General features: G+C 39.5%; 2 protein-coding genes across 5 annotated transcripts in view; one reads left to right on the forward strand and one right to left on the reverse strand.

Annotated features, from left to right (window-relative positions):
* Positions 1–1789, forward strand: part of KLB (klotho beta) — a 35260-nt gene extending 33471 nt beyond the window's left edge. Inside the window, exon 5 of one of the 2 annotated variants that reach the window (XM_055326153.1) lies at positions 336–1789. In XM_055326153.1, the coding sequence (XP_055182128.1) occupies positions 336–700 (365 nt within the window). In that variant the 3' untranslated portion in view covers positions 701–1789. The remainder of the gene's footprint in view (positions 1–335) is intronic. The other variant, XM_055326154.1, reaches the window with a different exon arrangement.
* A 3576-nt stretch (positions 1790–5365) lies between these two features.
* On the reverse strand, positions 5366–11031 carry RPL9 (ribosomal protein L9). Of its 3 annotated transcripts, none has more exons than XM_055326160.1 (7): positions 11013–11031; positions 10515–10561; positions 10314–10429; positions 8510–8605; positions 6050–6130; positions 5728–5842; positions 5366–5457 (listed from the first exon to the last, which is right to left on the reverse strand). In XM_055326160.1, exons 2-5 carry the CDS (start codon positions 10558–10560, stop codon positions 6089–6091), a joined length of 300 nt encoding a protein of 99 aa, XP_055182135.1. In that variant the 5' UTR covers position 10561; positions 11013–11031; the 3' UTR covers positions 5366–5457; positions 5728–5842; positions 6050–6088. The 3 variants fall into 3 exon arrangements, with proteins under 3 accessions (XP_055182135.1, XP_055182136.1, XP_055182137.1); XM_055326161.1 differs by lacking the exon at positions 11013–11031 and adding an exon at positions 10720–11006; XM_055326162.1 differs by lacking the exons at positions 5366–5457; positions 5728–5842; positions 6050–6130; positions 11013–11031 and adding an exon at positions 6144–7400 and having other exon boundaries at positions 10515–11006.
* Between the last annotated feature and the right edge of the window lie 50 nt (positions 11032–11081).

Raw genomic sequence — 11081 nt, forward strand, 5'->3', positions numbered from 1 at the left:
CCACGGTGTGGTCCTGGAGTCCTGGGATAGAGTCCCGCATCAGGCTCCCTGCGTGGAGCCTGCTTCTCCCTCTGCCTGTATCTCTGCCTCTCTCTCTGTATCTCTCATGAGTAAGTAAATAAAATCTTCTTTAAAAAATAAAGTTTTACTTCAAAAATTTTAAAACTCAATTACTCATATTTTCACTTTTACCAATCATAAAAGAATGTCAAAAATCCTTTAGTGACTACTGCTACTTTAATGAGCTTATTTAGCTTATTTCAATAGAAACTAAATTCTTACTCAGATATTTTATAGCCCATTTGTGATTAATGTTCACTTCTGATATTTTTCAGCACACCTAATTGATAAAGTCAAAATCAAAGGCTATTATGCATTCAAACTGACTGAAGAAAAATCTAAACCCAGATTTGGATTCTTCACGTCTGAATTCAAAGCTAAATCCTCAGTTCAGCTTTACAACAAACTGATCAGCAACAGTGGCTTCCCTTCTGAGAACAGGAGTCCTAGATGCAGTGAGACTCAAAGAAACACAGAGTGCATGGTCTGCTTATTTCTTGTGCAAAAGAAACCACTGATATTCTTTAGTTGTTGCTTCTTCTCTACCCTGGTTCTACTTTTATCGATTACCATTCTTCATAAGCGAAAGAGAAGAAAAATTTGGAAAGCAAAGAACTTACAACATATACCATTAAAGTGAGGCCACAGAAAGTTCTTAGTGAAACTGATCCTATTTCTGTCTGCATGATAGAAAGTCTAAAAATTCACTCCAGTCCCAAATACTGGTAACATAGAAGACAATTTGAAACACTAGTGGTAACCAAGGTGATGACAATCAAGGTCTCTGCTGTGTGGTCCAAATGAATTTTCCATTAGGTATTGACATCACTGAATACAGTTTTTAGATCTAAAGACAAAGGCTTTACCCAGAGAGTAAGCTAGGAGGATTATCTGATACAATGCTTCATTAAGTTTAATAAGCTGTTATCCATCATTCTTCTCTGGCTTCCTTCTAGAAATACCAATAGCTACTTATAGCAACTTAATTAGAAAAAAGTGCAACTTTTGCTAGACTCCACAGCAGAAATCTAAAACTCTTAACAATGGATATTCAGTGATTATTCTATGACTTCTAACAAGGTGCTTTTCCCCTCTAGAAGATATACAATAGGGTAAATAGTGCTCCTTTATCATCCATTCCAGCACTTTTTTTTTTTCCAGCATAGACTCTTAAACACATTGATCCTAGTTTTTCTCAATAGAAATAAAAATCACTTAGAAAACATGGAATTTTGTGAGGTCTCTCCTTGCATTAGATCTGAGTTTTTTTTTTTTTTTTTAAAGACTTAACTTCCATAACCCATCTCATGGGAAGATCACAGGACTAAGATTAAGGAGAGTTAGACCCATCAACTGCTTGAGGAGACAGCACTCAACCTCACAGTACAGCAAATTCCTTGGGACAAACTGACAGCAATCTTCCGCACTTGGATTGTTGAGGCAGCACACAAGATCTTAACTTACTTAGGAAAGTTAAATATTCTAAAAAGATGTAAAGTTTTATTTTTATTATCAAGTCTTCAAAGGACCATATTATTCTTTAAGACTTGCTCTCTCCTGAGTTCCACTGTTCTGACACTATGTGTAATATGGGGACACTCAAACTGCACCTTGACATTGCAATTTTGGATACAATTCAGAATGTAAATGTGTGAAGGACTTAAAACTTTCTCCACTGCACCTTTTGAAGCTGGGATTAAGTAAATATGAACTGGGGAGTTTGACTTTTTTGAACTCTGTGCTTGATTTATTCAGTGTATTCTAAATTTTAAGGAAAACCTGAATGTAAACCCATTCATACCCTTTCTTTAGGTTAGTAAACATTTAACCACCCATTTCACCTAGTAGCTAATCACTGTCCACATGCTCTAGGAATTTGAGTCAAAGGAAAGCGTTCTTGTCCCAAAAAACCTTGATAGGAAACTACCCTAAATTAAATAAATTGTGCTTTCCACAAATGACTATGTCAGAAGTCAAATTTTGCAGGTAATGGAGATTCTGATAATAGCAGGAAGTTTCAAAAATACCATAATGAGGTAATACAATTGGTCAGGTAAATACAAAAGTGATGGGAAATCAATTTTACTTTTTGGCTGGCCAAATTCAAACAGTAATTGTGTTTTTTTATCCTCGTTGCCCCCACTGTATCCATTCTCCCAGCTTTGGCGGTTTTTATATTATGCTTTTTATGTTTCCGAATGATTTTTGGTATTTCCTCTTTGAAAACTCATTATCGCGAGCCTAAGGCTATCCACAGTAACAACTGATTGTTTTAATGTTAACTATGGGGAAAGACTGTCATTTAAAAGAATCACTTGGCTGGGTTGGTTGGTTGTTTTTCCCTTAGTGCCACATGGATTCATTGACCCCAAAGTTCCAGTGAATATCCTTATAGGAGTTATCAGTTGAACAACTTATTACCAACTTTTCAACCTAACATCCAACATCTTGAAAAAGTAATGAATATTCAGTCATAGGAATAACAAAGTTTAGAATAAGGTTTTGCTTTTCTGGTGTCTAAATACTTTGTGTTCTGATTAAAAAGTATCTTGTATTGTTTATCATTTAAATCTTCAGTACTTTGTCTTTCTTTACATTTAGAGCTGAAGTTAAAATGTGTCCTTTCTCAAATGTTACCTTGCCATAAACTCCCCCAAATTGTCAAGTCCCAAACTAGTGCTTACAGTCCTAGAACACCAGGGAATTACAAGTTTTTAAACCATCACCATACAAGAATCCTTAAGTAAATATTTAATCTAAATCATGATCAATTATACTTAATACTCACGTTTACCCCAAACTGATTTTGAGATTTTATTCACGAAGAGACAGACAGGCATAGGGAGAAGCAGGCTCCTCACATAGAAGAGCCCAATACGGGACTTGATCATTGGACCCCAGGATCACGCCCTGAGCCGAAGGCAGACACAACAGCAGAGTAACCCAGGCATCCCTATCCCAAACTGATTTAAAAACCAAGTCATTTGAAATGGACAGCTTTTTGACAGGGTAAGACCTTTAGAATTTAAGCCTGAAACTTGGGGGAGGGGGGCAGGGGTGGTGGAAATCCTCTTAAAAATCAGGTGTTCTATTTTGGTGTGTTATTAATTTGCAGTCAATGAACAACCCCATCTTTCACTAACAAGTCTGGTACATATGGAAAATATAACTCTAGTGTTTAAAGATCCTCTGTAAAATGAGGTGGTCAGTACATGGACTAATTTCTTAATCTAACTTATTCCAAATACACTGCTTTATGCTGATTATTTATATTCACTAACATTATCTGATCAATTTTAAGAACCATATAAAATGTGAATGGGTCTGGTGTATAACTGGATTCTGCCCAACATTGCCTCTGCCCATCTTCCCAAGCTGTGTGCATCCTGGATAACTGTCTTTGGGGTATATAAAATATGGATATCTAAACCTCAAAGCTGTGAAATGTAATACACAAGTGATTATCCATTGTAGACATATTGGATGATTCTTCCCAGGAGAAATTGATTTTCCCTTACCACATCCAATTTTAACTTTTTAAAATTTATTCATCTGACACAGTGAGCACAAATGGGGGAGGGAACACCAGGGAGAGGGAGCAGACTCCCCGCTGAGCAAGGAACCTGATGTGGGGGCTCAATCCCAGATCCTAGGGTCCTGGTATCATGACCTAAGCTTAAGGCAGAGGAGATGCTTAACCAAATGAAACACCCAGGCACCCCCTACCACATCCAGCTTAAGTGAAAAAAACACTGTTGCTACAACCAGCCTCCAATTATTATGCTAGGAAGTCTCACCCATCATGTTAATCCATCTCACTGTGGGAAATTACTCCCACGGCTGCTTCCACCACCTATACAACTGACACTCTCAATTATAACACCTCCATCCTTCTAAAATATTGCCGTTAGGAATTTTCTTCAACCTTCAGAATCAGTTATGTAATCCTCAATTCCTTCCAAAACATTTCTTTCCAGTCCCATTGGTGAGTCTTCAATCTCCCTGGCAACCTAGGTACCATTCACCCTGCAAATAGCTATGCGCCAGGCACTATTGTCCCTAGTACTCTGAATATCCCAGTGAGAAAAGATCCATCCTCACAAAGGTTACATTCTAACTGGAAAAAAGCAACCAATACACAACAAAGTAAACCACATTACATTATAAATGCTATGGACAAAAGCAAGAGAAGCAGAGGTAAGGATATGTATGCTAGGATGGGGCTGAGGAATCAACACAATAGAGTGATCAAGGCAGGCTTCACTGAAAATATCTGACAATAGACTTGAAAGTTAAATTGCCACTCCAAAGGGAAAGGACTTCAAAACAAACAAAGGGAAAGGACTTCTAAAAAGACAACTTGAAGGTTTTAAGACAGTGGTACTGAAGAATAGCAAGGCCAGTTCAGTCACTCCATCAGACACAGTGGAGGTTGAGAAAGGCATTCTCACTACTGCTAAAAACAGATAACCAGGCAAAAAGCTAATATACAAATCCAGGCAAAATGTAGTTTTTCATTTCCTAGGTTATGAAAAATTTCAAAACTTTATATAAGGCTGGAGTTTCCATCAGTTGAGATGGGAGAACTGCAGAAAGAGGTTGGGAGCAACCCTGCTAAGTTAGTCCAGTATGGTCACATATTTGAAGTGTGACACACAGAATTGGGGGATTTTGAGTGTTATCAATTTCTTAAAAAAAAGTCAAGGACTGAATATGGGAGTAAAAAGCTGAGGTAGTGTAGAGAGTGAAGAGAGTATCTTGGACACAACAGCCCTGTTTATCATGAACACAAATTAACTATCACTTTGTTCCACTGTTGATTTCTACACAAGTTACCAGTATCCAGACAGGTGACTCAAGCATACTTCCCTCACAAATATTCAAATTTATGCCTCTGTAGAATTAGATACCTTCAGGATCTCCCCCCAAAGTTCTACATCCAATGATGAACAATGTTGCCTGTCACTGGTACTGTATTCCTCTTGCCTGAAATACCTTTGAAATTCCTTCAAAAAACCAAATTCAGCCAATTCTCCCATAAAGTTTTACTAGAAAAAAATTCCTGTTCTATTCCTTGTTACTGTTCTTGGCACAATTTACTTCTGAATGGTTTAACTGCCAAATAGCTAGAAAGAATTATTGGTTTAAGAAAAAGCCACGGGGTGCCTGGATGGCTCAGTTGGTTAAGCCTCTGCCTTTGGCTTAGGTCATGATCCTGGGTTCCTGGGATGGAGCCTTGCATCAGGCTTCTAACTCATGCTCTCGGTCTCTCTCAAATAAATATTTTTAAAAAGAAAGAAAAAGCCCCAAATCAGTGTAGTTTTTATTGCATTCTTAAGGTATCACAAATAAGTCTGAAAAATCATCTGGCATCTTGCGGTTTCTGTTGCTGGACAACTGTAAAAAGAAATGAAAAGATCTGTCAATTCCCATCAATACCCTCTGAAACATGTTCTACCCTAAATAATCTAAAACATTGTCTAAGATTCTGACTTACTAGAGAGTTCATAGGAAAAATGCATGGCAATTTTCTTATTCTGCCAAATTCAGTGTGTTCCGGAATATAACTCACTTTCTGCCATTACAACTCCAGTTCCAGACTTAGTAAATTAAGACCTCTATAACTAAACCAGTAAGGAAACTTAACAGACACTGCCAAGAACCTACCTCAGAGCTTATTCATCAGCCTGCTGAACTGTTCCTTTTTCAGAAACATAGATACCATCCAAAAATTTTCTGATATCCTTGTTTTTAACAGTTGTCGCTTGCTGGATCAAAGCAGCTATTAACAGCGAAAAAAATAAGTAGATTACGTTATAGCGAAACTCATCTTAAAAGGATTTTACTAAATGCCATACTTAAAAACCTATGTATCTTGGTAGTTTTACTTAATTCCACAAATTAAAAAGCTCAGAAAATACCATCTATTCAACTACAAGATTTAAACAAAACTTTGTAGGCAGTAATTAGGCATACTAAACATGCAAACCTGAGTTTGAAACAAGTTCAATGTCATTTCCTTCAAGAATTAACTCATCTTTTTGGGCTTGAGATACCGAACAAGCAACACCTAAAAAGAGAAAAAGGCATTCACATAATGTCAACATAAAATCAAATCTGTATATTCAATTTAAAAACATTTAAAGTAGCAACTTATTCCATTTAAAACTCCACACAACAAATAAAACTCCTTGAGATTCTAATTTTATAGGACCTGACTTATCTGGGCAACAAGATAAGTGGTTTGTGTTCCTGCTTGAACAAATTTGTTCCAGAGTAGTCAGACCTTCAGTGCTTCAGTCAAGAAGTGTAAGATGGTACTCAGCTAGTACAACTTAGCTGTGCAAAGCTTCGTTATAAAGTGTTATGTTGATCACAGCTAATACCACGCAATTATTTTTGTTCATTAAACTGATACTAAGAATTCCTTCTTTCCACCCCAATGGAATCAAGAAGCTTCAAGAGAGCACTAAGCTGGGCAGCCCCGGTGGCACAGCGGTTTAGCGCTGCCTGCAGCCCAGGGCGTGATCCTGGAGACCCTGTATCAAGTCCCACGTCAGGCTCTCTGTATGATGCCTGCTTCTCCCTCTGCCTGAGTCTCTGCCTCTCTCTGTCTCTATGAATAAATAAATAAAATCTTTAAAAAAGAAAAAAAAAAGAGAGCACTAAGCTTTAAAATTTTCTAATTGTTGGGGCACCAGGCTGACTCAGTCAATGGAACATGTGACTCTTGATCTAACGATTGTGGAGATTGCTTAAAAATAAAATTTTTAATGCTTCTGTGTTTACCGTTATCAAGCAAGAACTGTTGCTAGTGCATTTTAACTCATTTAACCATAGATGTTCCCAATTTTAGAGGACTACAATGACGCACAAAGGTAGATGATTTGCCCAAGGTTGAAAGGAGAACTGAGATTTGAGTCTGTTATTCATCACTATTCAAATTTTAGGATTTCACATTTTGCAAAGAGAATTAAACACTGCTAACACTCCCTGAAACTACTCTAGTGCACAAGCCTCTAGGAATCACAATCAGTACAAACAGGATATAAAACCATAACTGGCACCAAGAGTTATTACAAGCATAATTAAAATGGACAATTATGAAGTATGGATTTATAGCCAACCCAAAACACCAGTCTTCACAAGTAAAAGGAACCATTTCTGAACCATATGCACATACCTGGCCTCATTCGAACCCTGCGAATGTATTTTTCACCTAAGAAATTTCGGATTTCAACAAGAGAACCATTCTCCTGAATAACAACGTTGATGGGGAAGTGAGCATACACCGACCTCATCTTGTAACGGAAGCCCTGTTAGGTAAACAATTTGCAAAACTGAGCAATTTCAAAGACAAAACCAGTCTCTAAATTTTGTAGGATGCTAACATTCCTTATAATTTAAAAATCAAAGTCTTCACATAGGAATGCACTGTCACCTGACCAAAATCTTCCAAATTGTATAAACACGTTTCTGACTCTTCAAGACTGTAAAACCCTTTAAAGCAGCATTTACTTTACTACCCCCCCATGACCGCAGTAAACAATGTCAACTTTTATTTATTTATTTTTAAAGATTTTATTTATTTATTCATAGAGATGCAGAGACAGAGAGAGAGGCAGAGGCACAGGCAGAGGGAGAAGCAGGCTCCATGCAGAGAGCCTGACGTGGGACTTGATCCAGGGTCTCCAGGATCACGCCCTGGGCTGCAGGCGGCGCTAAACCGCTGTGCCACCGGGGCTGCCCCAATGTCAGCTTTTAAAAATGAGAACCCCAAAGCCCTTCATCTTGGACGTGAGACTAACATTGAGTTATTACGGTATGCCAGATGGTAAGAATTCAGACAGGCCCTCAAGGAACTTATTCTGGTAGCAAGGTAAATAGGGGAAACATGACCTAATAGGCTTATAATGGAGTTGAAAGGTGCCATTATGGGGTGCACTCTGAATGGGCTAGGTTTTAATGCAAAGAAAATCGTTTCAGCAAAGACAGCAACATGATCTTAAAGGCTGGGGGGAGAGGGAGTTATAGAGAATAGTGACATCAAATAGGTTTTTTGTTAGTAGACTCGGAGCACAGAAAGCAGATCCAGCTTTTTCTATACCCTCAAGGGGCCCTGGTGGTGAGAGGCAAGCCAATAACAACAAAAAAAGCAAAGCGTACCCTATATGCTACGTTTTCTATTCACATTCCAAAGGTGTGAATTTTGTGTGAAAAAAACACCATCAGCCTACTACTAAGACCATCTTGTCTTCACTAACATTTATCACTTAATCCCAAAGACCAACGAACGCCTATTAAACTGCTAAGATCAACTTTTCCCAAAGACCTCAATAAGTTACAGGAATAATCTATGTTCTGCAGTAGACATTGATGTTGCATAGGTGAAGTACAGCCGAGGAACTCCTTCCCCTCCCAAGCTAAGCTGTCTGGTCCTTCTGCTTACCAGTGTCACGCCCTTGATCATGTTCTGAACGTGACTACAGATCGTGCGAACGGTAGCCAGTTCTTTTCTATTTCCCCACCATTTGTCAACTCGGAGCTGTAACAGAACAAAACTTCTGTGAGATGCTTTCCAGTTAATAAGGAAGCCTGAAAGAAAAATTCACTTATTCACAGAATTACTCTACATTTTCAGTATCCACCCCGATTAAAACCACCACATATAAAAAGCCCTCAATGATCTCACAAAGGTATGTCAACCCAGAAATACTAATTTTTCGAGCTGCATCATACTTCATGCCTGGAGAGCTTGCAAGACCTGCCTGGTTCCCAAGATTCCCACGAAATAATCAGGAGGGAAAGAAGCCTAACTTTCAACAGTATTAAGACCTCGACACGTTTTGGTCAACACTGTAGCCTTGTTATAGTATTCAGGTAAAAGATTTGGAGTTGCACAGAACCTTATTTCTAGTGTTTAAACTGAAATTTGGGTTGGCTTTTTCCTGGATAGGAACTTGGAAGTTTTTTCATCTTAAGGGCAAGAAAGTTAAAACACATAGTAAAAACAATGCTATAGGAAAAAGGGGTCTGTTGGTGCAACACACTTTCTCTTAGATAAGCAGAGTAACACCGTATGATAGTTTATAGAAACAGGTTAAATTCTGTAATACCAAAGTCTGTGTGTTGCATATAAAATTTGTATTCTATCACTATGAAGTAAACTTGTTAATGGCATGTTTTTGTTTTCTCAGTTACTGGAATGCATTGTCACATAAATGTTGAAGTACCCTAAAATGTGAGGCATTTGATAGCATTTTACTTCATAGAAGAGTTAATTGTATCTAGATAGTAGAAAAACGGCTACTGGAGTTCAGTCACTTAACTTAGAAATTCAGCAAGGTTGGGTGATGAGGGAACAATAACAGCACTTGGAGTAAACCCAGTTTGAAGAGGTACAATGGGAAATGTAATGAGAGGAAGGACTCCTTTGGACTGGAGTGTAGGGTAAACTTTGTAACCTGAAAATGTCTTGGTTTGCTGTCATTCCAGTAACATCCCCTAATGAAGGGAATACTGAAAGATGACAGTTTGAAATCTATGATAAACAGGATGAAAAGCAAACAGCTCTTGAGAATTGAGTGGTAACCTACAACAAATTGTGAATTTTAACAGTATTTGGGTGACAATTACAAATTCTTGGCTTTGGAAAGCTGGCAAATGCTTATTAATACTGGTATATTTGAGATACTGCTATGTGGATTTTGAGCATTTAAAGACCCTATTTGATCCTAAAACTTCTGCTATGAAAGGGAAGTCATTTCTCTAAGCTGCTTTGAAGTGTGGCAGAAAGCATACAGGACACTTTGTAATTTATGACCATGCTAAGTGAAATGTCTTACCAACTTCTGTAGAAAGTGACTGCAATGGAAAAATCTCCATTTAGTTCTAAACTAGGTAAAATGGTCTCAATAGTACCACCAGGGGCACTGATGAGGCCTATAAATTAGAAACTAATAAAAGAATTTCACAACTTAAAAAAAAAAAAAAAAAAGACCTCGACACAAACGACGACTCGTACAAACATCGAGCTTTATAACCTATTCACTATTTCCTTTCTCCACTTCACGAAGGCAGTTAACGCCGAGACTAGCCACACTTTTGTGGACACCAAAATTTTTAAGCTGAGACACTGAACCTCAATTCTTTAATTCTTAGAGCGACCAAATTCGGAGCTAATCAATCCCTACCTCCCAAACAAGCAACGGATGTGCTAGGAAACAAACAAAAACAAAAAACCCGTATCTCACCCTCTTCTTCTTCTTTCCGAGAAGACTGAGTTCTACGTTGATGTGATTGAAGTCCCTTCGCAGGGTTCCTCTGGGGCCCTTCACGATCACAGTGCGTCCCTTCAGGGTGATGTCGACTGGGAGAGAGCATACCAGTGAGGCCTCGGAACAAGGCACAAAGCAGGCAGTAAAGACGTAAGAACACAACATCAGGTCTCTTACCATTTTCTGGAATGTCGACAGTCTGATTGCTGAGAATGGTCTTCATTCTGAAACACAAACGCGTGGCGTTACGAGGCGGGCGCAGGGCCTGCTGGCGACCACAGTACCCCGCGCGGAGCTCCCCCGCCACCGGAGGCCGGCAAGCAGAAACCCCGGGGAGGACGAGGGGGCCCGAGCGGGAGAGCAGCCCCCGCTGGGTCCTGACCAGGAACGAGCAGCTTCCAAGAAGACATCAGGCGCACAGAGGGCGAGCTCCCGCTCAGCGCGACCCTAGGCGCCCCACTGAGGCGGCGCCATCACGCCAACGCTGAGGGGCGGGGGTAGGCCCTACAGGCCCAACACACGGCTCGAATCCCAGCGCCGCCAGATCCATGGGGCGCTCGGCGCGCGGAGGAACAACCGGCATAAAGGCTCCGAGGGCCAAACTCGCGCCACTGGCTTTCCCACAGCCGATGGCTTCAGATTCCCCAAACCCCCAAAACTCAGAGACAACCTCACCTCGCAATAGATGCGGCAAAGAGAGAGCGTCATTCGTCATCACGTACTTGTAGCCCGTAAGGGCCCTGC

This window comes from Nyctereutes procyonoides, unplaced genomic scaffold, assembly GCF_905146905.1.
Source record: "Nyctereutes procyonoides isolate TBG_1078 unplaced genomic scaffold, NYPRO_anot_genome, whole genome shotgun sequence".
NCBI lineage: Eukaryota > Metazoa > Chordata > Mammalia > Carnivora > Canidae > Nyctereutes > Nyctereutes procyonoides.

Coding starts and splice junctions, on each gene's coding strand:
- RPL9 (XM_055326160.1), bottom strand. CDS start 10,560: ATGAAGACCATTCTCAGCAATCAGACTGTCGACATTCCAGAAAATG. Junction 10,430..10,514: donor TGTCGACATTCCAGAAAATG/GTAAGAGACCTG, acceptor GCTCTCTCCCAG/TCGACATCACCCTGAAGGGA. Junction 8,606..10,313: donor TCGGAAAGAAGAAGAAGAGG/GTGAGATACGGG, acceptor GTTCTGTTACAG/CTCCGAGTTGACAAATGGTG.